The sequence below is a fragment of the Mauremys mutica genome, chromosome 1 (genome assembly GCF_020497125.1).
Source record: "Mauremys mutica isolate MM-2020 ecotype Southern chromosome 1, ASM2049712v1, whole genome shotgun sequence".
NCBI classification, from domain to species: domain Eukaryota; kingdom Metazoa; phylum Chordata; order Testudines; family Geoemydidae; genus Mauremys; species Mauremys mutica.
The window spans coordinates 220975658-221003338 of record NC_059072.1 but is presented as its reverse complement, the minus strand read 5'-3'; the positions used below and the strand labels follow the sequence as shown (position 1 = coordinate 221003338).

Below are 27681 nucleotides of genomic sequence, written 5' to 3'. Positions count from 1 at the left end.
AAGCAACAAAGATCAAAGCCTTCAACTTCTATTTCCGGTTCATCTGAAGCACCTTTAGGAAAGAACCCGGCTTGACGGAGTTCTTGAGAGCCCTCAGTTACACCATATGGATGATTTCACATTGACTTTTAGAGATCACTTTTTGGAAATATTTTTTTCCCCTTGTGATGCAGTGTGGATTGACATCAGACAAAAGGGCCCTAAAAATGATTCAGAAAGTTATCCCATTCATTTCTACTCTGTGCCACCACATGCTTCTCTTCTCTCTTTTTCAGGGATCCCTTTTGTGAGGAACTACTGAGAGATAAGGTAGCATCCTTTCTGCACCTTAAGTCTAGTCAAATCTTAACAGATAAGACTACTGTTATATATTTAAACAGATAGAGTAGAGCTTGCTGCCTACCACTATGTTAAGAATGCTATCCAGTTTAGGAAAGGTATATCCTGTACCAGATTGTTCCTCCTGCCTTCCATCTTTCAGGCAAGGACTATGTTTTGGCAGTGTTAGTAATCCTAGTGGCACCCTGGTGGCTGAGGCAGTTTTTATGTTCACCAGCATCCTTCAGATGGTTTCACATCAGTGCATACATATTCCAAATCTTTTGACTCAGAATAAAGGTGAGACAACCTACCCCAACCTAGCATCCCTCCATCTAATAGCCTGGTATTTGGAGTCCTCCATTTGAACCTTTAGCCTCTTGCTCTGTTCTCCATCTATCTATGAAGGTAGCCATTTCTGAGTGCATTCACCTCCACCACAAGAGTAGTTGAGCTTGGGGCTATTATGGCAGTCCCTCCCTACATGGTCTTCCATAAGGATAAGGTTTCCCTGAGGTTATACTCTAAATTCATTCCAAAGGTTCCCTCTGAATTCCACTGAAATCATGACACAGACCTATCTGTTTTCTACCCAAAACCTCACACCACCAGAGAAGACAGAAAGTGCCATTTTCTGTATGTCCATTGAGCCTTGGCGTTCTATCTGCAGAAGACAAAACCCTTCAGGAAGTCTCCTAGACTATTTGTCTCCTCTGCTGAGTGTATGAAGGGGGAAACAATCACCTCACAGAAATCTTTCTAAATGGATATCAGGTTGCATCCTGCTTTGCTATGAGTTGATGGCACCAGTTGATCCATAGGGTCTGTGAGCCCACTCGATCAGAGCCCAGGTAACTCAATAGCTTCTCTTCACTGTGATGGTCCAGTGTTGACTAATATACATTCATATGCATTAGCCGCACCGTTTCTATACGCTAGTAAGCATTAAGCACCACTAGCACGAAGCACAAATACTGTAACTCTGCTGTAGGCTAAGCTGGCCTGGACCAGAACCCTGTTCCCTTATGCCAAGTATCCCAGAACTCCTTGCGTTTGCTGAAATAAGGATTTGGCAGAAGACAATAGCAAAGGCGTCAAAGGCAAGATACGGCCATCAGGGCCGGCTCCAGGCACCTGCTGAGCAAGCTGGTGCTTGGGGCAGCATATTCTATGGGGCGGCATTCCGCCCAATCCTAGGGCAGCACGGCCGTTTTTTTTTGTGTTTTTTTGGTTTGCCGCTCCGGCCGCCCTGTAGGGGGCGGCAGTGTGGAGGAGGGGAGCACCCTGCAGCAAACTGGGCAGGGTAGGCCCTGTTCTTCCCTCTCCGCCGACTAGAGCGGAGCGGAGCCCTCCCAGCAGGCGGCACAGTGGTCAGGACCGCGGGACAAGCGCCCCGCTGAAGCCCTGGCCGCCCCCCGCTCTCTCTCTCCCCCGCTCCCTCCCCGCTAGACTGGGTGCGCACTCCGCTGCACGTCAGCAGCACAGGGAGTCCCCCTGCACCCTGGCTCCGGCTGCCCGGCAGGGGGTTTTTTGTTGTTTTTTTTCCCCCTGCTTTGCCGCTCCGGCCGTGCTCCAGGTTCCCCCCTACCCCCGCTTTGCTGCTCTGGCCCCGCCACAGGTTGTTGTTTGTTTTTTTTTTCTCTTCACTGTGTTCCTCTTCTGGAAATCTGTAGAGCAGCACATGGGGCTCTGTGCATACCTTTACTAGGCATTACGCCCTGGTACAAGCTTCTTCAGTCGAGATATCCTTCAGTACAGGCAACCTGCAAGTGGTAGTATATCAGGGTTCCTCACATCCTCCTCAATGAGTATTACTTGTGAGTCAGTTCAAGTAGGATATGCACAAGGACCATCACTCGAAGAAGAAAAGAGGGTTATTATGTGTACAGTAATTGAAGTTCTTTGAGATGTGTGGACCCTGTATGTGTTCCACTACTCACCTTCCTTCCTCTTGTACAGGGAGATGTCCGCAAACCAGTAAAGTGCCTGAAACCACTATGGCTTATTGCTAAAAGCAGCCAAGTCAGCAGGCCATAAAGTGGCCATGTAGCAAGCTCAGCTTGACCAAGGCAGGTGGGGATAGGGTTTTGGGTACCACAGAAAGGGCAGCTTGTCCCACGCATCTTTCCTGATAAGTACTGTGTTGAAGTTGCTGATACATGCATCTTAGAAGAGCAGGATGTGCCCTCAGGAATGTGTCTAACAGGGTCTCAAGGCTGCAAACTCTGGGAAAAACCCACACCTGGATAATCAATAATCAGAAGAAGCCTCTTGCTTGACCATTGGAATTGCTTGCTTAACAAGTTTTATTTAAGGGACACGTATAAAATAAGAGGGAAAAGTTTGAGGTAGGGGGACTCTTCAGAACTGATCTCTCCCTCTGGATGCATCTTGTGTTCCCCACCAGCAGATGGGCTGCTGCTGTGCCATTCAAGAGCCACACTCAGCTTCGGTACTATCGAGGGTCGGGGGTGTTTTACTAACCTGTTGCGGACATAAGTGCTTGAGACTAAGTAAAGTTTAGCTTTAAGTGAAAGCCCTCGTGTTGTCCTGTTTGTGCCAACCATCTATCGGTCGGACGGCCGTGTCTCCCCTGATTTATTTCCTGACACCACCTCGCACAGAGTAAAAGTTACCAAGAGCTTTGGGTTGAAAGAACTCCGGATAACACACTCTCTGTCAGATCCTTTCCTAAGGTGATTTCCAGTAGGATAGGAAGGAACTGGAGACATAGTCAGTCTGCTCCACCCCTTATGCCCTTAATTCAGAACACAAATTGATGAGGGAGGCAGGTGTAGACCACCAGACACTGCTAATGAAAAATCTGCTGGTATCAGGCCCTTGGAGTGCATGCACAAGTCAAGTGGAATGCGCATAGGGACCACATAGGGTGACCAGATGTCCCGATTTTATAGGGACAGTCCCGATTTTGGGGTCTTTTTCTTATATAGACTCCTATTACCCCCTAACCTCATCCTTATTTTTCACACTTGCTGTCTGGTCACCCTAGGACCACACATCTCAAAGGACACCGGTTACTGTACAGGTAAGTAATCCTCCTTTCTCATCTATTACCTAGATAGAAATATAAGAATTGCCATAGTGCATTAGACCAGTGGCAGAAGTTCACTTATCCGCTTCCCTGAACTTATTTTTTAATCCTTACTGTTGTTCCCAGTACTAAATTGGAACTAAGTGTGAGTGCACATGAGTATTTAAGGGTAAAAACATTTTACAGAGTTTGTAATTTTCTCAGAAATAAGCGTTACAGACTAAGGAAATTCAGAATTATGACTAAATTTAAAAAATCCAAGCATGGTAAAGTATGAAATTGCACAGTTAAGGCACCCAAACAACCTTAACTTCTCCCTTTAGTGATTCTGTGTAATAGCCATACAGTTATAATCCGTGAATAATCATGTTTATAGTCCCAGATTAAATTCAACTGATCATTAAAGATTCATTAGATTTTTTTTTTCATATTCTTTTCTTCCTCCTGTCATTACAAGGTGGAGTTAAGGTTGTTTGGCTTCCTTAACTGTACACTTTCATACCTTAACAAATTTGTGTTTCTTTCAAGTTTAAGATAAACTCTCAATTTCTTAGGTTTGAAATGCTTGATTCTACATCCCTGTAATGCTTTTACTCATGAGATACTGGTACGTAAATCAGTGTAATGTAGCTTTTAGCTGAGAATTTCCTTGGTGGTGTTTAATTAAAAATTACATTCTTGAACACTAAATAAGGACCACCCCAAAAAGTTGTGCGAGCTGTCTAGTGATTCAAAAATATGTGGTATCAACTTTAATTTTTTTTAAATATTAACTTCTAGGGCCAGATTTGTTGGTATTTTCCAGCTCGTTTACCACACTCTGGCTTTGTGTTGCTCCAGAGTGTAGTGGCCAGTTTCCACCAGCTTCTGACCCCCACGTATTCTTTCATGCACTCACTCCCCAGTTTATCCTGCCTTTATGATTTCCACTTTCTCTGTACATGCACACACGTGCGTGAACTCACGCACATTTGTTTTCCCCTGTACATGCACCTACCCTGGTTTCACCCTCACTCCCATCATCCAAATATCCAAATTCTCTTGCACACCACACCTGAGTCTCCTCCTGTGCGCTCTGTTGACTAAATCTGATGCAGTGTGAGTTGTTTTTTATTTATTTATTTTTATTGTCTCTGTTACATTTCATAATCAGACTGAAGCCACGGGCTGCCCTCAGGGAAAATAATGACTCCCACTTTCATAATTGCCACTGCCTCCCATTTTTCCCCAATGGGAGTGAAGCTGAGCCATGCTCAGGAACAGCACAGATTTACTACCACTGGGAATAATGGGTGGTGATCTCAGTTCCATTGAGAATAATAGGAAATAGCAGCCATTTTGAAAGAGAGTTGTTCTTCATGGAGTTTTCTCTATAAGAACACTGTCAGCCCCTGCCAAAGAAGAAACTTTCATTTATAGACTTACAGACTTTAAGACCAGAAGGGAACATCATGATCATCTAGTCTAACCTCCTGCCCATCGCTGGCCACAGAACCTCACCCACCCACTCCTATAATATATCCATAACCTCAGGCTGAGTAACAGAAGTCCTCAAATCATGATTTTTAAGACTTCAAGTTAGAGAGAATCCACTGTTCACATTAGTTTGAAGCTGCAAGTGGTCTGTACCCCGTGCTGCAGAGGAAGGTGAAAACACCCCCAGGGTGTCTGCCAATCTGGCCAAAAATTAGCAGTAATCCTTTAAGACATATATGTATATATTAGGTTTGTCAACTAATCACAGTTAACTCAAGCAGTTAGCTAAAAAAAAATTAACTCGATTAAAAAAATTAATCACAATTAATCGCAGTTTTAATCACACTGTTAAACAATAATAGAATACCAGAGGAAAGTTGTTATAAAGATTTTGGATGTTTTTCTATGTTTTCAAATATATTGATTTAAATTACAACACAGAATACAAAGTGTACAGTGCTCACTTTATATTATTATTTTGATTACAAATATTTGCACTATAAAAAAAAAAAGAAATAGTATTTTTCAATTCACCTCATACAAGTACTGTAGTGAAATCTCTTTATCGTGAAAGCGTAACTTACAAATGTAAGGCATGGCACTGTTGTAGCCAGCGTTACAAGGTATTTACATGCCAGATATGCTAAACATTTGTATGCCCCTTCATGCTTTGGCCACCATTCCAGAGGACATGCTTCCGTCTTTGAATTCATACAGTTGCTTGCTACATTGATAAGCTATCCTTTTTCGTTCCTAACTCTCAACTCTATTTTTAAAAGGATACATTTTTAATTAATTTTAACTCATAAACTGTCATATTCACTTGTAAGTTCTCAGATAATTCATTCTTTGAGTAAAGAGTAAGTTCTGTAATGCTAGGGAGGATATGCTTTATCCTTAATACACAACAAAGTGGTTGACTCCAAGTTCTGAGTGCAAAACTCAGCTCAGCCTTAAATATGGAATTGTGAGCACTGCTTCCATAACAACTCTTATTATTTATATGAATTTCCTATCTTTTTTTAATCCTGCTAAATTCTTTGGCTTAATAATATCTTGTGGCAATGAGTTCCACAAGGTAATTGTGTAAAATAATTTCTTTTTAATTGGTTTAAAAATTGCCACCTCTCTATTTAATTGAATGCCCCTTTTGTTCTTGATTTGCAAGAAGATGAATAGAAGTTCCTGATCTACCTTTTCTATAATGCTTATTGTTTTGTATACCTTTTATCATGCTGTCTCTCATTCTTTTCTTCCCTAAGATAAAAAACAGTTCCAGCCTTTTCAATGCTTGGAAGCAGGGATGGGGATGGGTCGGAAGAGCTATATTTTGAGAAGGTGGCTGTGTTAAGGAGTTTGGCACTATGTAAATGAGAGATTTGCAGGGAAGAGGGGGATCCCAATCCCTGTGTCTATGTACTTTAAAGGCTCCCCCTGCACTCCTACCTCTGTTATCCAGGCAATGTTGCCTAAGTTAGTGGAACTAAGGCAGCAGTGATAGGGGAACCTTTCAAGCATTGATGCTTGACTGTCATGTGGCCCTGGGACCTTGAGGGAACAATGAGAGTTGAGGCCAAGTCATTTCTGTTGAGGATTCTTGACACATTAATCTTTCTCATACAAATGACTCATTACATCCAATAACAGAATGCAAATTAACTGTTGAGGAAAGGCAATTGGTTGAATTGCCTGTGATGTCACAGCAGCCGCAATTAAGTGACCTGAGCTGTTGACCTGTGCATTTTTAATTAATTTTAATGTGTATGCTAATTAAGGGATTTACATGTAAATTCTCAGAAAATTAATTCTGTACTCGAAGAGCTGTGATTTTGGGGAAGGTATGTTGTTATCTTCATGTACAATGGAGGTTCAATCCTTGCTTTATGTGCAGAACTCAACTCAAATTTAACTATGGAACTGTGACCAGTACCTTTATAACATATTGTTTGACAGTATTTGTAACAATTTTTTAAATTATTAACAATAGAAACATTTAGTACAAGTTAGCTTTAGTGTAAAGTTGTATATGTGTGTGTATAATGTGTTGTTGCCTACTTATAGCCATAGTTGGTGCAGAGGAGACTATAGCTTCAGATTTTGATGGTGATAGATAAAGAGAGAGGCTGCATTAACTTGCTAAAAGCAACAACAAAAAATCTTATTTTTACATAAGAAAGTATGATGTATGCAAGGTATAGTCCTACGCTTCCCTTTATTCCAAAGAAGCCTTCATAGACAGTATTCATATTTATAGACATCTGCAGTGTTGAGCTGTGCCCTGTTTCCTAAGATAGAAATTGCCATGTGTAAAGTGACATGATGGAAAATGGTGTACATCCTATATAATCTTCTAGCAGCAGAATGAGACCAGTGGCACTTCCCCGAAAAAATAAATTACCCGAAATTTGCAGCACATTCATATTCAATTTCATCACAGCAGATGCTCATTAGTATGTTGTTATTAATTGGTATTCACTTTAGGTTTTGTTTAAAATGAAGATAATAATTAGGTTTTAATTACTGCATCTTTCCGGGGGGGGGGAAGGGGGGATTGGAGAGAAACGCCTCTCAAAACACTGAAGTACTTCCTGCTATACTAACGCAGTTATATGTAGGCCTGTAAACTATGAAAATGTCTCTTTAAGTGAGATGTGATTCTCTGACAAGAACTTAATTTTTTTGTTAAGAACTTGTACTAAATTGTCTGCTTTATGGACATATTGAATCAGATAATAATGTGAGCCACCATTCATTCTAATCAAATTACCAAAAAGATTTCTTACAAAAGTAACCCTTTCAAGTGGCTGATTAATGAAGTGGTGCCACTGTTTTATATTAGAACTAATTGAAGTAATACAAATACATTATTTCTGTAGCCTGTAGAAATTATTTCTTTTGCAAAGCGGTGCAATGGAGTTGGCAAACGTGTGTGTGTGTATGTGTATTTCCCTTTCTGTTGTCTTATGGCTCATAGAAATAGTAGGGGAACAGAAAAAGAGTGAGCATAAAATAGAGAGAAATACATGGGGTGAGGAACTAAAATGGAGGCTTGGAAAGGCAAGGAGTGAGTGACCTAAGTTAAGTGCAGAAAGAAGGGTAGAAATGGTGGAAGTGAGGATGCAGAAAATATGTGGAAAATGGTCATTCGTAAGGTGAGGGCTATGGAACATTTCTAGGCAATTGTAGTAGGCTTTGGGTTGCCACAGCTTAGGAGACTTCATCCACCTGAGAAATATAACAGTCGCCCAGAAATGCATTGCACACCACATCTTACTCTGGTTATGAAGTGGAGTGTACACCAAATAAATAAATAAATGTAAACATGTCCATTTACAGGACATTAGACTTCAGTTAGTCAGAAAGCTCCAGTTGTGGCTAGTCTTTCTAACCACTTTTATACTGGATTTGCATGCTATATAAAAACATAAGGCAAATCCATTTAATTTAATATCAGAGTACTGTACTTAAGTGAAATAAACACAAGTTGACTAGAGCCAACAGTTCAGCCTACAACACTTTTTTTTCAGTTGTGAGCTTCCTTCACATTTTTTCTACTCTTGAACCTTTTTTTTTTTTTACCTTCATCTCCCTGTTACCACTGATTCCCTATGCTACCTTGCCATTATGAGCATATTAATCCTGTCTCTGATGGCAAAACTGAGATATACGGAAGGTAAGAGTCTTACCCAAGATTTCACGATGAATCAACAGTAGAACCAAGATAAGAATTTGGGAATCCCTGGCTCTCAGTCCTATGCTGTCACATTCAGTGTTATTTTTTTTCCTTAAATATATTTGTCCATCTTTCTTTGTGGCCTGATCCAAAGCCCACTGAAATCCTTGTGAATTTTTTTTCCATTGACTTCAGTGGACTTTGTATCAAGCCTTAATTGAACAACTTGTTATCTGTATGTGGACACACTGACGGAGTGGCGTGGGAAAATTAGCTTTGTGACTTTTCAGATTTTGCCTGTTCTGTTGATAAGTCTTCAATTCCCGGTCACACCTTTTATAAGGACTAATTTCTTGCTGGAGGAACAGAGGAAGATTTGAAATTGGCCTGCTGAAGCAAGAGAGAGAATAATTTTTAAAAGTACATTAATGAAAGTTTGCTCACCAAACATGATGCTTTTTTCATTTCTTGATTTCCATTTGTTTGTGTTTTTCTGTTCCAAGATTGCTTTGCAGGAGTGAATAACTAACTGGAATTTGGGCTATGTGCACTCAGGCCCTGTTTCCATTCATTGCTGTACTTGAAAACAAAAAAAAAATCACATTTGGTTGCTTTGGTACACAATGTTGTCTCCATATAGGTAGACTGTCAAAGAAGCAGAGGCACCTTCTTGGGTGTAATTTTCGAGGGAAGAGGAAGAAGTCAAACATTATAAAACAATATGTAAAATAGAGGGCGATAGATATGTTAAAATATCATCTTGTATTTTCCATCCAATCTCGTATGATCCAAATGAACATGTAAGTGAAAATAAAGATCTTACAACAAATTAAAGAGTATCAAGCTTTTTATTACAAAAATTCACTATCAAAGCAAAAAGAGAAGATTTTGAAAATTAAAAAAAAACTGCAAGTGATCACAAATTAATAAATCAAAATCAAGAAAATAATAGGTGGTGTTCCTGTAATTAATTTCAATGTAAGGTACAGCTTTCTTGGTTTCATATGTATTCCTTAATCCCACCTGATTATATTTGACTTTGAAAATCTTAGAGCCCTTTGTTTTCCACCAGTTTACTAATTGCAAAATGTGGCAGGAAGCAAAAGTGCAGGAGATGGTAGTATATTTAAAAATACATATATAGTTTATATGCTATTTTTTGTATTTTCCTTATCCATTTAGGCAGTGACTTTCAATTAGCCTGTCTGCTAATATCAGGTCACTAAACTCCGTAGTTGATGCTTTATTCCTTCATGTGGGTTGTCATTCGTTTGCTTCATTTGGCTGGCAAAGGTTGTTGTATATCCATTACCAGCAACACAGCACTTTGCATTTCTGAATTGACAAGCAGCTATATTGACCTAGCGCTTATTATGGGTCAACAGCTGCGTTAACCAACGGAAGGACTGAGGGGCAATTAAAATGAATTGGCAAAAATATATCTTCCTAATTTACTCCAATTTGTTATTTATGCTAACATTGTATGGCTTCTATGGTGACACTAAACAGAATGGACCCAATAATGGCAATTAACATAAAAATATAATGGCTAATCAAATTGACAGCAACTGTTTCTCATCATCTCGACACACAATACATTATCAAAACAAACTATTATGAAGGAGGTAATTTCAGTGTTCTATTCAACCTGCTGCATGTGTGCAGTCAGGGAGATGTGTACCAGCAATTACTGCTGAATCTAAAAAACTAAACAAATAACTTAATCGCTGTCGTCCTCCTTTTTTCTTCTTCAGGAAGCAGTAATCAGGATTTACTAAAAATAACTGGTATATAATAGTATAATGATGATGCATATCGTAGAAGAGCTAATAAGGAATAAAATAAGCTTCTATGTGTCTATTTTTTTTAAATCGGTTCACATGAAGGAGGAAAAATATAGTATTATAAATAAATAATAGCCTTAGTCATTGAATGTATCATCATAAGTTACTTAATATTTATAGATATTTTATGTAATGTTGTGAGAAGTTTAAAATTAGCTGAATTTAATAACAGAACTTTCAGTTTGGTTGTTAGGAAGGTGAAGAGATAAGTTGAAACAGGATTCTGATAAGCATAACTAATTTGCCCATATTTTTCCACCACTTTATCAATATGGGTCTTTGGGATATGCCGATTTACATTTTAACACTCTACAAACCAAATATATGTTTTGGTTTTGTAGCTCTAGTTTCCAAGAGAGTCTTTGAGAGGTGAATAATTTGTACATATGTACTTACATGCTAAACATATCACTACAGCCTACTTTTACATATGCTGTACTTCAGGTTACTGCATTGTTCATTGGGATCTGCCTACTGTACATGTTCTGAAAACAGTTGTATACCAGTATTTGAACCCTGCTAGAACGTGGTTCTGTTGAGCAAGAATACAATAGACTTAACTTGAAGTTATTTAATGGTAGTGTGGGCAAGGCAGAATCATCTTAAGTCCTTCCAGGCAGTTTTACAACACACACAGTGGTAACAACAATGTAAATGCTCACAAATTGTCTACTTTCAAACGAGAAAGTTAGCAGAGAGTCTTGATATGAGTGACATTCAAAGTATTTAATTGAATGTGATACTCCACACATAGGCACCTGCAGATATTTGAATGAAATGTGTGATTACTTACACACAGTAGCCTACACAGGTGCATATATCAAGATGACGGCATACACAGTAAAGATGCATGCACCTGTGCTCATTTGAATGGAATGATTAAAATTTAAGCAACCATAGGTGTGTATGTCAAGTATGATACAAACACATGTAATCATAATTATATATAGATACAGATATATAGATAAATATTTTGAGATCCATCCCATTGCATAGTGCTATAGACTGTCAGGAATCATGAGGTTATCCCTTATCCCATAATTCCAAATTCCATACATTACATTTGACCTAGCTCCCAGCATGCTAGTATAGTAGTTCTAATGAATCTGTGAAAATTGATACATGTAATATGATTATCCATAATAAAACCTTTAAAAGAATGATTTGACTATGGGCTAGTGTAGATTGGATTTTAGATAAAATTCAGTGGTGGCAGTCTTCCCATTTACAGTGTAAGTTAGGAATACAAGTGCATATGAATTTTTATAAAGCAAGTTTTCTTAAAGTGCAAATAATGAATTTGCAGCTTTTAATAAATAGTCATCTGACATTAACAGAACATATAATATGCTAGGAAACCACTAACAGGATCACTTTTTCTGTAGTTGTATATTGATGCAGATACAAGAGAACATATCCTTTTACGTGTGAGCTTTTCTTGAAATAGTGGTTTTCATTTATGTTCTTTTACATTACAGTATTCCGACAAGGCCCTGTACACCCAGCTGTGCTTTTACCGGTACATTTTTGATGTGGACTATGCAATGGAGAAAGTTATTACTGATCAAGAGAAAGGTATGTTAAAATACTGTAATTACTTCTTGAATTTAAAGTGGAAATTTGCATCATAAAAGCCAAACCTACTCTGTTGTGCTGTTCAAACCTACATCACGCAGGAAGTAGGAGACCAAATGAATTTAGGAATCCCCTGCATGAAGAAGAGGTTGCATAGGAATCAGTGGCTTAAGAATCCCCTGCATGTGTCTCCTATTCTTCTGAAGTAATAGTGCTTTGGGAAGAGGAATGTGGGGCTTTTTTCAAATGCTCTAATGATGAAAATGCTCTTTGTTATGAGGTTGGAAGGGACATTGTCAACTTGACTAAATTAACTAATTTAAAAGAACTGCAATTTCTTTGATATTGTATGTCCAGAATATTTTTAATTTCCCTTTTTAAAGGTTATATTCCCATGCTAATATATTTCATCAGCAGAAAAATTGACTGACTAAGACAAGCCATGAAACTAACTATATGTAAAGCACAGTTAAATATACAAATTAAGCAAACTTAAAGATATTTGTGCTTACTTCTTTCAGTTATTATAATGTTAGTTAACTATAATAGATGCACAATTTTCACAGAGAAAGGTGATTTCCAAGTTGGTGGCGGACTTATATACAAGACTGAAAAAACTAAATTTTGGTCCCCACGTTTGGTGCATTGTTGATCCAAAAATACACGTTCCTATTCCCGTTGAAACTCCTACAGGAAGTCCATAGTGGCTCCTATGGAGAAAAGATGAGTCAGCTCTAGTAGTAGCCTGACAGAAACCTCCACTGCAGAATAATCTCCTTTCCCACATCCCAATTAGGATAGAAGACCAGGAGATGAACAAGGATACAGTAGAACAAATAAATGCACCAGTATTGTGGTTATAAGCACAGTATACGATCCAGGAAGTATAGCTGGAACCTCTTAGTTTGCACATGCTCAATAGGCAGGAGTGTGGGCTCTGTCTTGGTATGGCAACATCCTCTTTTCTAGAGTATTTAGGTGCCTCTTTTTGATACCCCCTAAGAAGGAGAATTCATTTCTGCAGTTTGAGCTTCCAGAATGGAATACTGAAAATCAGTGATACATACAAGCTTTCAACTTGAGATAGTTCATTTGCTACTGAGATCCAAAGGAGGCCAGGCATTTACTAATTAGTCTGATGTTTTAGTCTAACCACAGCATCACAAACTTTTTACTAAGGTAATGTTCGTTCTGTCAGTAACCCTCCTTAGTTAAATAAGAGGACCCATCGGCCAGGGAAACCATTCCCAAAGTAGGGTCCTTCCTAGGGTTGTACAGTTAGATCATGAGATATGAAGAGTGTTCCTAGGAACCATCCCAGAAGCTAGAATGTAAAGGAACAATATTTAGCATAAAAATGGACAAGACTTTTCTGACCCAGGATAAGTGTCTCAAACTGGACAGGAAGTATAAATTCTGCAACTACTACACCTATTTTGATGTGGGAATGTTTGTTTGAAAGCATGTTTACAAGCCTGAAACACTATGGGCACACATCTGTATTTATTTACTTTATATATGTACATGCTAAAAAGGGCACCTATGCATACATTCTTGTCTTAATTTAAAAATTTATCACAAAAATACCCTCTATGCAGTCATAAAATGTAATAACGCCCACCATCAGTTAGCCAGGCAACTTAAAAAATCAAAATTCCCATCCAACAACTCCCCATTCTACAATTCTCCCTTTCCTCCATTTTCAAATGTCTGGCAAAAAAAGACAAGCTTTGCAATGTGCCACGAAGGTCCATCCAATTAAAGCTGCCTTAGACCATAGATGGGGGAGTGAAGTCCAAAGCCCTGAAGCCCTCACAAAGAATATCCTGTCAGAAGCCCTTTCTCACTTACGCCAGTGTGGATCCAACTTGTGCACCTCAGGTGCTCTCACCTGTGGTAGTAGAGCACAGAGAGAGAGGCAGTCTTTCTGACTGGTAGGCCCTTCGTCATTTGGGAGGTTTATAGGTAAAGTATTGCCTTTAAATTTCATGTAGAAACCCCAGGCAGCCAGAGCAGATCTTACCTTAATATGTTAATAGTGAAGTCCATGAGACCTTCTCACTCTTTTCTGCTCTCTGAAAGGAAACCAGATTCTAAAGGCTCCCAGAAATTCCTGCTGCTGACTTCCTAAGTTAGGGCCTATTGCTTATGTAATGACAGTTCAACAAGAAATCTGACCTTTGCCCTCCTGTTGATCACAGATGATAGTAACAGTTCGGGAACTGTCATGTTTTCTTGTTAATTCCCTTCCTTTAAAAATTGGGGCAGAGGAGGAGAAATGTTCTATTCATCAACTCAAAATGTGAGCAGCAAGGCTCATTTTCTTACACTTACAAGACAGGCTCTGCAATGCTTCAGTCTGGATCTGATGAGACAACACAATTTCACGAGCTGCACATTCTGAAGGCATGGATGGAGAGGGTAGTCTGTCAGTCATTTACATAGATGGAGATATAAGCAATACAGAACACTGACTAACCAGACAATAACTGTGCTTATTGTGTGAGAACTGCACCCCAAAAACACACACTTCTTTTCATGGCCACATCAGAAAATCAGAAGTGACTCTAGTGGAACTTATTGAAGATTCTATATGGCCATTCCATAGAAATCTCATACATTATGCATATAGATAAGATTTCACTATAGTTGTTTTCTTGCTGACTTTTTTTAAAAAATCAAGAGGTATAAAGCCCAAGTAACGCTGGGTGATGCCACTGTGGCTGAAACATAGCTGCTTCAGTTCCCTCATCTGCCATAGACTTCCTGCGTGACTTTAGGCAAGTTACTTAGGACCAGATTCAGTCCTGTTACTCACATTGAGTAGTATATTACTCATCAAGTAGTTCCATTAACTCCGGTAAGACTGTTCATTGTGTAAGGTACTATTCAGTGTAACAGGATCACAGTCTGACGATTTATCTATCTCCATTCTTCGTCAGTAAAATGAGGGTAATAATACTTCCCCTGTTGCGAAGGGGTGTTGAGGATCAATTTATTCATGTTCTTTTTAGGCTCTCATATACCACAGTGATGGAGGCCATATAGGTGCCTAGATATATTCTGTGATATAGAATGTTCTCAGCTGTGGAGCTCCTTGGCACTGGAATCCATTAAACTGAACCTTTCAGTCAGTTTACAGAACAGAAAACAGTGAGGAAGGGAGGATACTTTGAAATCATTAGTAATTGAAACATTGCTGGAGTTTAGGAAGCACTGCACCTCCAAAACGTATGCTAGTATTTGGAACCACAATCTAATTCTTCAGGTTAGGTACTTATGTGCTGTGGCTCCATAAAAGCCTGTGCATGCTCAGAAAATGCTTTTACACGGTTATCACAGCCGTGTACGTCCCCTACCTCCACCCCTTCATACAAATACCAAAAGTGCCTAGTTTACTTTCTGGATGAATAAACTGCAAAATTGAATTGAGAAAAATGAAACTGTTTTAGGCTGTGTGACTTACACATAAAAACACAAAATTCAGCTCTGAATATTTGTTTGCATCCTATAATTTAAACATTGTTTTTCCCCAGTGTGTTCATAACTTGGTGTGCCAAGTATCAGTATGAAGTGAATTTTTTTTATGGATGAGTTATTATAAAGCTTTGAAAGTAGACCCTATATAATGGAGATGTTGGCAGAGCTACTTAATGGGGTGGGGCCTTAGTATCGGCGTGTTGGCTGGTGGTGGCTGTTTGAGAGGGAGACAGGATACTGCAACTAGATTGGAAGGGCACTTAAGCAAGAAGATATTTTTGCTCATACGTGAGATGTGGAAGTTGATGTTTCTGATGGAGAGGAGAGAGAGACTGAGATGGAGACAATAAATGAATCACTGTGCAATGAAGTATGTGGCCCTTCAGTCAACACTGGAGTTATTTTCCATATCTTTTCTGCCTGCAAAGATGAAGACTGTAACAAATGGCTCACAGCAGTGAGCAGGGAAGGAGATGGAATTAGACGTATGAATATTATTTTTTTAAGGGGAGTGAAGAAGGGGGAAATAGCACAGAAAGCCATTCGTTTAAAAAAGTCAGAGTTAGTAGTGTTCCCATCTGATAACAATGATAGACAAAAAAGGCGATTTCACAATACAGTGAGGTTCCATAGATAATTATCTGAGTTCTACACCTGTTTCAGTGGACACTAAGTTGCAGTTAGTGTCACACCTTTAGGCACTAGTAATTGTCTTCAGTTCTTAAAGGTGACCAAGTGTTGTTCTGCACAGGATTTTAAGAAGTCTTGAGTGGATTATTTTCCATCATTTTCTTCAATAAATGATTTTTAAACTTAGCAATTTCTAAATCTGAGAGTCAGCAGCAGATTCAACAATGTCAATTCATTGCTCCCAACTGAAGATTTGAAACAACTTTTTCCACTTCAAAGACGACAGCTTTTAAATGTGTTTGGTTTTAGCAGTTTGGCTCCAGCATCTTCCCGATGACCATCCTTGAATTACAGTTACTTTTGGAGAGGAAATGTGAAACCCACAAAATAGTGAAGACATAGAACTAGAAGATTGAGGTTCAGGCATGAAGTCAGATTGTTTTTGTAGCTTTTTTTCCCATTTACATTTCCAACAATATATATGGAAAGGCTATAGAGGAAAGTGAACTAGTTTTTACAATACTTAATTATTATAAATAATTACAATACTTAATAACTAAATCATTTTAAATCCTTTACAATATTCAGGCAATTAACAGAGTTTAGCTATTTCCTAGACCTTTCCCAAATAACTTGGGTTTTAAAAGTTGTCTAAAATGCAAGCATGTGATCTTCACAAAGTCATGGAGACTTTACAGAATAATATCAATTCATTTACACTTTTTTTTTGTCTTTTATTAAATACAAATAGTGGTACAGATAGTGTTAAGAATGTGATTGAGCTCAATTTATGGGCGTTTGGTTATGAGTGAATTCTTCTTATTCTGACACACATTGCCTTAATATTGCATCATGTTTGTTTTTTTCCCCCTTTATGAAAAGCACCTCCCCAAGTAACACTTAAAAAAGCCCAATATATGTGACATTTCTATATCCCTTTTCATCTAAGCTCAATGCTTTGCAGACATTAATGAATTATAGTTTATAATACTTTTCTGAAGTTATGTGAGTCCAATTTACAGCTATGGAAACTGAGGTGCATAAAAATTAGTTATTCCTAGGGTCACACAGGAAGGCTATGGTAGAGCCAAGAGTAGAATGGAGAGCTTCTGAATCCCTGTCCTGTGCTTTAACCATGGTCAGTCCTTCCTCATTAGTAAAACAGGGTTGATTAAAGATGGATATTTATCCTTACACTAATTTTGGGGGGAAGGGGAAGAGAGATTGTAGTTTAATTTACTCCTGACTCAGCATGAATTATAATAGTTGACTTTTTCAAGTAAATATTTTGACACTACTTTGCAACTTATTGTACTTACATAATTATGCTACGTTAATGACTATTTTACATATAAGCAAAAATCAAACAAAAAATACGTAAACTAGAAAGTGGGGAGAAAATTCAAAATGTTGCGGTCATCTTATTGAAAATATTTAATGATATTTAGCAGGTTACAGAAATCTATCAATCACCCTTTATAAATGGTACAGTTGCCATTTTGTCTGTCATTAAACTAAAAACTCTTTTGAAATCTCCACTGCCCCACCCCATTGTTTCAATCTATTTTTTATGTATACCTCAGCACTGAGACACTTTTTTCCATGAAGACCCATGTCATTCTGCTTTAATTTATCTGAACACTGTCAGTTTTGTTTATAAGTTGAGTTAAAATACAAAGTAGCTTTTAGTTTAGATCTCTTATCACAGAAGAGAAGAGAACACTTTCTGTAGTGAAAAGAAAGTATCTGAGGTGCTACTGCTTTTTCAATAGGGAACTGTCAAGGTTATTGAACCAGACTTCAAAGTTTGTCTAGGTTTCAGATCCCAATTTTCTGGTGGGTTTTTTTTTAGCTAATTTTTGTGGAGTCTGGAAATGTAACAATGCAAACGGAAACAGTTTAACTCTGTATAAACCTCAGTATATGCATGCCTAGATGGCAAAAGGAGACAGTGTAATGCTGGGGTTTAGATTTCAGATGCTTTTTTTAACGTTCCTGTAAAAAATATATTTTTACAAAACTTGCCAGCAAGCGAGTGATAACAAGGTCTAATCATTTTGATATTTTGAGAAATATAGTTGTTTTAAACAGATGATACAGAATTTATTTTTAAAATGTATTGTGCCTATACAGTTAATGGCTTTTATTTCCATAATGTTTTTTACTACATAATTATACATCTTAATTACGTAATTACCATCATAATTATTATGTAATTACATGTAGTTCCACTAATTACAAAATCAGGAAGTGTAATTATCTAGTAAAAACTTTCTGAAATCTTATTTATTCAGTAGAGATTATTTAAAAGACCAACCAGTGACCTATTGGTACTAGTGTCTACAGTTATATATGACACCCAGGTTCAATTCCTAGCCTCTTTCTCCCACCTCCAATAAGATAGGGAAAGCTTCATAAAAAGCTCTTTCATTTTCTATCAGTGTAAGGGTAAATACTACCCACCACCTGTGGATGACAAGGAAATGATGTTGATATGTTCTGAAGGTTGTTTTGTACCCTCCTTCTATTAGGTTAATAGTGCATATATATCCTTTGTTACTAAAATCAAATGTCCACAAGGACTGACGCCTTAAACTGGAACTTTTAATAATTGGAAGCAAGTTAAAAGTTGAAATAATCAGATTAATGTGGAGCTTAGAACAAGATAATTTTGTTTTGAATATACAGGTAAACTGGTATTATATCACAAATATGAGTCCAAAAAGTCATTACAAAAATATAACTTGTGTAATCAAGGCAAACTTGCTGTACAGCACCACCTGTAGACACTGAGATTATATACCGGTATTAGAATCAGTCTTCCAGAGCATTCCTGTAACTTTTTGACCCATTTGGGTAAGGACTTTCATTCATTTCATTTGCAAATTTACCTGTAACTAGCATCCATTCAAATTTGGTGTTCCTTCATTTTACTACTGAATATTATTTACATTAGAAATAATCATAAAACTGAGGATATAGAATATTACTTACATTAACTCCCACAATTTTCTGTGCCTGGCATTTTGGGACTTTCTGCTTATGGAGTCTGGTCTCAGTCAGAAATATAGTAAGGGAAATATGTGCCTGCTTATGGCTATGTATATATATGGGGTGAAATCGTAACTCCATTGAAGTTAGTGGCAAAATTCTCATTTACTTCTCTGGGACTAGTATTCATCCATGGTCTATCACTGCTTTTTCAGGTTCATCATTTTGTTTCCTAGTATTACTGTATTTTCATGTCTGATGTTTGATGACACTTTCTATTACTTGTATTTAATTTATAAAATTGGATAATACAATTTGAAAAAAAAAACAGGTTATTGTAGTTCAGACAGTAACTTTTAATTTTTTTGATTGTTAGAATTTTGTGCTTACATTTGATTAAAATGGAGTAGAAATGTGGAAAACCACTCACATCTATACAGTAAATAAATCAATAACCTTTGGTAGACTAAATAAAGAGTATTATAAAGTCCTAATTAATTCCTGGATGTATCATTCAGCAAACCTGTGACATTAATCAAAATAACATCAGAAATACAAGGTTTAGTCTTACATTCACCATGACAGCAAATATATATTAAATATATGTCAAAATATTGGTGTAAAGTGAAGCTCCAAAGAAAAAAATACCTTCAATAACACAGGGGGAAAAACAATTTGAACATGAGAGAAGGGTGTTGCAGGAAAATAAATAATTAGAATTTAGTATGGACCAATAAAAAGGGACAAAGAATCTCTGTGGCAGAAGGGAAATGGTACTAAGTGTCAGGAATATTAAATCAATGTTATTTTTGTGAAATTGTCCTGCACATTATAGACATTCTGGGGGTAGTGGGGTTTGTGTGTATGTATCTTTTACGGTATATAAACTTTCTGTACTGACTAGAATGACTCATCTCCATACAAATTTTACCAGCCATTTTAAATGTATGTACCAACTCATCTTATTTTAATTCTGAAGTTGAGTTTTAAACATAAAGGGTTATATCCTCAGACGATATAAATTTGCATAGTTCTACTGACATTAAATGCAGGTACACCAATTTACACAAGCTCAGGTTCTCTTTTTGGGTCAGATCCTATTTTCAAATCAGTTTCTTAAACTTCCCAAACTGGACTTTGACTGTTAAAACTAAAGTATACATTAATTATTGTTTTAAACAGACTTTAACAGCTGAATGTATTTTTGTCTCTAAGTCAGATTTTAGTTTTGTTTTGTTTATGGCAGTAGCCTTGAAAAAACAATAATAATCACACTTGAGAAAATTCATACAGTCTATATATTCTAAACAGAAAAAATTTACATTTTCAAAGACATGGTGAATCTTATTTATCTTTCCTTCCACCCCCCCAAAAGCATGTATGACTGAAAACTAAGATATAGCCCACCTCAAGGTGTTGAGTGCTATGTATGTAATAGCTTGACAATATAGAAAGGAGGTTTTTTTTATTTTATTCTCTGGCAAACATGAGAATTTTTTTAATTAATTGGCATAGGTTTTGTGAATTATGCATGATCCATTGATAAAAAATTAGTGTAAGACAACTGAGCATCTGATGCAATTTTAAATTGATTTATTGAAATGTTCTTATTGGAAGTTATACTACAGTGTGATGCTCATCTGTTTAGCACAGTAGAGGCAAGTTAGTGTACAATGGAGAAAATTGTGTTTGTTTCTTTAAAAATAAAAAATAAACCAAAAGCATTTTTAGAGATTTTATTGCTATGAAAGTGAAATATGCATGTGAAACGTACAGTGGGCATATGCTGTATAAAAGTTCTCAAGGAGTCAATATCCCCCAGTCTTGACTTGTAATCCACCTACTATTTCAGTCTGTAGCCTGTCTAACCAAAGAACTAGTTGTCCTATGTGATGTGATGGTTTTATGATGTAAACAAAGAAAGGTGAATGACTAGGATGTATGTAGGGTACCCAACACCAGACTTGGGACAAATGAATCCCTGGTCTAATTCCATTGGCTTCCAGGGATGAATTAGACTGCTTGTCATTTGTAACTTGGTTGAAGATCTGCTCCCAGATTTTCAGGATAAAAGGTTAGTGGGATAATTCTCTCTGTCGCTTAGCCCCTTTCTGGGTTTTTTTTTTAACCAGTGGAAGCTCCTTTGCAAGAAGTTGATTTGATCCTGCCAGGATTACAACTGTCAAATGAATATCAAAATGTTTTCCCACCTTAAATAATTTAACTCAGAATATAATAATGTAATTATTTTGACATGAAAACGTTACATACTGTAGTATTTCCACTTATCTTAAAACAGACATTTTCACTTTACAAGAGATGGATGCAATAAGACAAAACAAAAAATGAATAAAAGGGAGTGAGTGACAGATTGAGCTACTTTGTTTAGAGGATAAAAACAAATAAAATCCTATTAGTGTCAAATATTATGAACTTAGAATTAAAATGTTCCGCTATTTATAGGGCTGTTTCATATATTTTATATAACAGTAGGTGGGTGCATAAATGTCTTAACACATGAAACTAGCAACATGTTTATCAGGTGAATATTTTTTGTTTGAAATGGTAAGTTCATGGTGGAGTGGAAAAGGGACATTAGTAGAAATTGTTTGTATGTTGTATTATGTTGTGTAAAGTACATATGTCACATTACATATATTTTCCTTCCAAAATCCTACTTTTTCATTTGTGAAACAGAATGGTTGTTTGCTTTTTGCTAAGACTTAAATAGTTTGAACATTTTTATTAAAAATTAGGTAATGCAAATGACCAAAATAAGTCTCATTAATGCAATATAATTACTAAAAGAAAGCTATTATGCTTTTGAGCACCTATTAAGTGGCTACCAATAATTACTAATAGTTTTAATCTCTTCCAGTCTTTTTTTTTAGGGGTTGGGGGGGAAAGGTTTTTATATTTGATATCTTATCCATGACTTATTGGGGCTGTAGACTAATTAAGTGTACAAGTTGATGATAAATCAACTTGATACACCATATAATTGTGATCTATGAAATGTTACTTGTATAAAAAAGTGGTGACTGTTGGTTTCTTGGCCTGTATTACGGGGGGGAATATATATACATACTTTTTCAGATTTTGCTTATGTGGGTGTCTGAAATTTAAATACATAAATTAATGGATAGTGAACCACAGAAGGTTTAGTTCTCTTCATAGATGCATATTCCTTATTTGGATTCTTATCTGAATTTTTTTTTAAGAGAGCTTGACTGAACATCTGAGAACTGACTCTTTTTATTTATTTATTTTATTTAAAGTCTCACTCTTTCCTGGTTTCAGCCAGATTTAAAATACCACACAAATAGCCATTTTCTCTGTGCTTCCAGAAAAAATAGGAAGAGTACATCAACACAGAATTTTAAAGAAAGATCTGTAAGCCTTTTTGAGCTTTAACTAGGATGTGAGTTGAGTTTATTTTCAGTTTTTGAGGAAAGTTATAGGTTAGTTCAGTTTTTTCCAGAACTAATTTGGATTACTGGATCAGATTATTTAAATATGGAAATTATTGAGTCTTTAGTATCCTGTCTCCCATCTATGCCTTGCTGCTCTGGGAAGAGGTTTGCTTTTTGCGCCCAACCCCAGTTACTGTCTTAGTGCTCTAGGTTTCTGAAGGAGAAGCAAAAGGTCCTTGACTACTTCCCGTAGTGCACCCAGGGGTGCTCCACTTCAGGTGCTCATGCATGCCATGCACCTTTAATCAGAGTTATTCGTTAGCAGTGTCCATTTGGCCTGCACGTACACTGCTGACCTCATGCCTCAGACCGTGGCTATATAAGGTTGTGCGGGCAAACTATATTAAATTCCTTCTCAATTGCCTCAGCCTGAAAAGTAGCCTAGTGTATGCCTTAGATCAGTGGTTCTCAAACTTTTTTACTGATGACCCCTTTCACATAGCAAGCCTCTGAGTACTATCCCCCTTATAAATTAAAAACACTTTTTTATATATTTAACACCATTATAAATGCTGGAGGCAAAGCGGGATTTTGAGTGGATGCTGACAGCTCGCGCCCCCCCATGTAATAACCTCGTGACCCCCTGAAGGGTCCAGACTCCCAGTTTGAGAACCCTTGCCTTAGATGCTTGCTGAGTTCATTTATTTAGTTAATTTAATTTACTTAATTAGTTTTAAGTAGTTAGTTACTGGCTACTGAAAAGATTGTTTTATTTCTTTCAAGGAAATCCCCCCCGTGAGGACGTGCCCATTTCACTGGGGTTTAAACGTTGCCTCACGTGTAAAAAGGCTAGCTTGGTCAAACTCTTTAAATGGGTTTGCTGCCTGGGGGAGTTGCACTTCCCACAGCAGTGTAACATCTATTTGGCCTTCAAATCCAGGGCCCAGAAGAACCAGGCAATCAAGTTGTGACCGTAAATGATGGAGTACTCTCTTCAGAGCCAGATCAGAAGAACCCCCCTGTACATCAGTCCCTGGGGGTCACTAGTGCCCCTTAAACCTCAGTGCAACACTCTCTTAGAAAGAGGAAAGCCTCAGAGACCTCCTTTTAAAGATCCTAAGAAGAGGCATTTTAATTGTAGTGTCCCTGTGGGTGCTCCACTCCAGGTGTGCATGTGCTTCTCAAGCCCTTGATTTCTAGCTAGCTGTACCTGTTCGGCCCATGCAGGCATCCTCTGCCTTCTCATAGTAGAATCCAAGCTCTATTTAGGGGTGTGTGGATGAGCCGCCATCAGTTCCTTTTCTACCGCCTCAGCTCAAGAGAGAACACTAGCAAATCTGCCTAGAGCGTATGCAGACTTTCTCCACTTTTTTCTATTAAAGCTAGTTAGTTTACTGTTATTAGTGTTTGTATAGTTAGTTGGTTTAGCCAAGAGGACTGTGTTTCCTCTCTTCTCCCAAGGAGTCTTGTCTTTTCCTGGCAAGATGTGCCTAATTCTCCAAGATTCAAACATTGCCTCTCCTGCCAGAAGGCTATACAGGTGAGTGACAGACACTCCAAGTGTTTCTCTTGCTTGGGAGAGTCCCGTATCTCCCAGAGGAGTACTCCAGGTGTTTAGCCCTTAAGTCCAAGACTAGGAAGAACAGGGAGATAAAGCTCAGACTGTTGACAGTGGAACGTTCCCTGCAACCACCCTCTGAGCCAGGTCAGGAGATTCCCCTCCACCCCAGCATCCCGTCCATCTCAGGGCATGCTGCTCCTAAGAAAGAGAAGCCTTTGGCGCACCCTGGGAAGACTTCCCAAAAGAGCACAGACTCTAAGGAGCCAGCTCCAATAAAGACCCATGTCCCTGTTGAATCCCTCAGTCTCCAAGGGTACATTGAGGCCAAAGCCTCTTCCTTTGGTACTGGCAGGCCCACGAAGCCCCATAGCTCCAAGTAGAGGAAACACGACTCTGGTAGGGCACCTCTACCTTCTACTAGTAAGGAGAAATTCAGGGTACCATCAAGCTCAGCCCCGTCATCAGCACTGTGGCATTCCACTCAGTCATTGGTGCTGTCATGTGCCTTAACCCAGCCATCGTCCTGATGCAAGTAGCTCAGCTGGGTGTGCCTGTACAAGTGGTACTCTTGGTACTGAGCAAGCATTGGTGTTTGACAAGGCCTGTGGAACGCTCAACGTTGTTAGTATTGTCAGCTCCAACCATGGCGACTTTAACTAAGATGTCAGTACTTGTGTCCTTTCTGCCGGAGTTCCAATACTTGAGGGATCTCCTGGTGTCGAATGAACCAGAGTCCCTGTTGCTGTCCAGTACCAAGCATCTCAGGATACCGATTCCTCAGTCTTTGAGTGGCCTCTCCCTGGCATAGGACTCTCCTTTGTCCTCATTGGTTGCCCCCCCCCATGGGAGGATGTGGAGGAGCACTCCCAGTCGGTCTCCTTGATTTCTGTTAGGGGTTCTCCTACATACCTCTTCAGGAATCTGCCCTTGCGCAGGGAGGACTTGTTGCACATCAATCATGGTGGAACCACCCTGTATGCCACCCCCACTCCCTTATGCAATGGGACCCATAGGCTGCCTATCGACAACAGTTCAATAAGCCACCAGTTCAATAAGACCAGAGTTCCACAATCTCCTTCTGCCCTTCTAAGGCAAAAGGTACACCTGGCTGCTATATCAGTTTTTAATCCCCGGGTCTGAGTAATCTCTTCCCCAGTAGGCACCCCACCCCTTCCTGGGACCTCAGTCTGGTTCTCAGCTACCTCATAACACCTCCATCTGAACCAATGGTGACCTGCTCCCTTCTTCAGTTATCTGTGGAGATGGCCTTCCTAGTTGCCATTAGGTCAGCCCATAGGTTTGGGGAAATTGGTTTGGAACTTTGATGGCAGATCCCACCTTTATCGCATTCTTTCATGATAAGGTCTCTTTATGTTCATATTCTAGTTCCTACCCAATGTTGCATCCGGGGTACCTTCCAGATAGCGAACATAAGGTAGGATAGTAGGGTGTCCCAATCCTTCCCGTCCCGACTTACCACCTTCCTTATCATATCCTTGAGGGTTCGGTTAAACCTTTCTACCAGCCCATCAGTCTGCGGATGGTAGACTGAAGTTCTCAGGGTATGTATATGTAGCAGCGTACAGATGTCCTTCATTAGCTTTGACATAAATGGGGTTCCTTGGTCTGTTAATATCTCCTTTGGTAACCCCACTCGGGCAAAGATCCCCACCAGCTCTTTGGCTATCGTTTTAGAGGCTGTGTTCCGCAGGGGGACGGCTTCTGGGTAGCGAGTAGCAAAGTCCAAAACAACAAGTATATATTGGTGGCCCCGAGCCGTCTTCTCCAGGGGTCCCACTAGGTCCATGGCTATTCGCTCAAAGGGGACCTCTGTGATGGGAAGGGGTACTACAGGTGCCCTCAGGTGGGGACGGGGACTGTGCAGCTGACACTCTGGGCAGGATGCACAGTACCTCCGCACTTCTTCATGTACTCCGGGCCAGAAGAACCGTCGTAGGACTCGTTCCAGGGTCTTCTCTACCCCCAAATGCCCCCCAAAAAGATGACTATGAGCAAGACTTAATACAGCATTCTGGTGTTTTTGAGGTACTAGGATCTGCTGTACCTTCTGCCCCTGTACTGGTGCAACCCGGTATAAGATATTCTTCTTCATTATGAAGTAGGGTCCTGGTCCCTGGGTTTTCCCTTCCACAGGGACCCCATCTATTTCAGTCACCTCCTTCCTAATGTTGTCATACCTTGGGTCTTCGGCCTGGTCCCGTCCAAAATTTCCTCTCCCGGGGCTAATATGCCCAAGATCTAGTGGCCCAGTTTCTCTGTTGCCTCTACTGGTTCAGAAGCGTTAGGGTGGGGGTCAGAATCAGGTGCTTCTCCCTCCTGGGTGGCCTCCTTTTCAGCTGCTCAGGTCCGCCTACCTACGAGAGCTACCCTCTGGCTTTGAGTCAGTATTAGAGTTCCCAAAGCTTTAGCTGCCCTCCTTTCCCTTTTCGACTTTCTACCCTGTCTGGGAATGGAAAATAAATCTGGGGATATTTCAGAGAAGACTGGGGGTTGACAGTCTACTGTGGAGGCCTCACTAACTTCAGGGTTCCCTTTTCCTCCAATCCTCCTACTGGGAGTAAGTTTCCAAACCCTGGGAAGTCCCTCCCTATGAGCACCGGGTCTGGGAGTTTAGGGACTACACCACCTGCTACCTCAGTAGTGTTCCCCTGAATCTCGAGTTTTACTGGGATCGTGGGGTAATAACCATCTGTCCCATGGATGCATGTTATCCCTGTACGCTTAGCCCGCAGCAGCTGACTACACTTAACAAGCTTCCCTGAGACAAGCGTGATAGCACTCCCCGAATCAACCAGTACTGTGGTCTCTACCTCATTTAGCTTTACTGGTCTGGTGTACATGTGGGGGTCTCACTAATCCCACATAAGGTGGATTAGGGAGCATGGATCTGCCCAGTTCCCCAGGTTACATTGCATCGGCTCCTCAGCATTGGGACACTGTGCAGCTATATGTCCCCACTCCCCGCAGGCATAACATCTGTATGGAGCCCTAGGCATTCCCCGGTCTCTTGGTTTGGGCAATCTAACATCATGATCCTCTTCTACCTCAGTGCTCCGATTCTTTGTGACTTCTGGTGAGCCTTCAGCCCCTCTCTTTTTCCACCTGGGCTCTCCTGGTGGCCCAGTCACCCGAGCTCTAGGGCGACTCAGAGTGCCTCTTCCTTAACTGGTTGGGTCAGCTCCCTCGCCGTCCTTCGCCTCTCTACCAGAGCAACAACCTCATCATAGGTGGAGGGTTCGTTCTGGCTTACCCAGGCACGAAGGTCTGGCGGAAGTCCCCTCATGTATCGGTCGATGACCAGAACCTCTAGTATCTCTTCCGGACTCTGGGACTCCGTTCGCAACCACTTTCGTGCGAGATGGATGAGGTCATACAATTGGGACCGCGGAGTTTTGTTTTCCTGGTACCTCCACTCGTGATATCGCTGGGCCCGCACTGCGGTCGTTACCCCAGATCTGGCCAGGATCTCTGCTTTCAGCTGGGGGTAGTCTGCTGCAGCCTCTTCAGGCAGATCATAGTAAGCCTTCTGGGCCTCCCCACACAGGAATGGGGCAAGGATGCCAGACAACTGATCTCGAGGCCAGGCCTCCCGTAGGGCTGTCCTCTCAAAGGCCAGAAGGTATGCCTCTACATCATCCTCCTGCGTC

At 39.5% G+C, this 27681-nt stretch overlaps 1 protein-coding gene across 5 annotated transcripts in view; it reads left to right on the top strand.

Moving 5' to 3' along the window:
• Positions 1-27681, top strand: part of POLA1 (DNA polymerase alpha 1, catalytic subunit) — a 350282-nt gene that overhangs the window by 272413 nt on the left and 50188 nt on the right. For all 5 annotated transcript variants that reach the window (XM_045006207.1, XM_045006127.1, XM_045006369.1 and 2 more), the window contains exon 36: positions 11842-11938. In XM_045006207.1, the coding sequence (XP_044862142.1) occupies positions 11842-11938 (97 nt within the window). The remainder of the gene's footprint in view (positions 1-11841; positions 11939-27681) is intronic.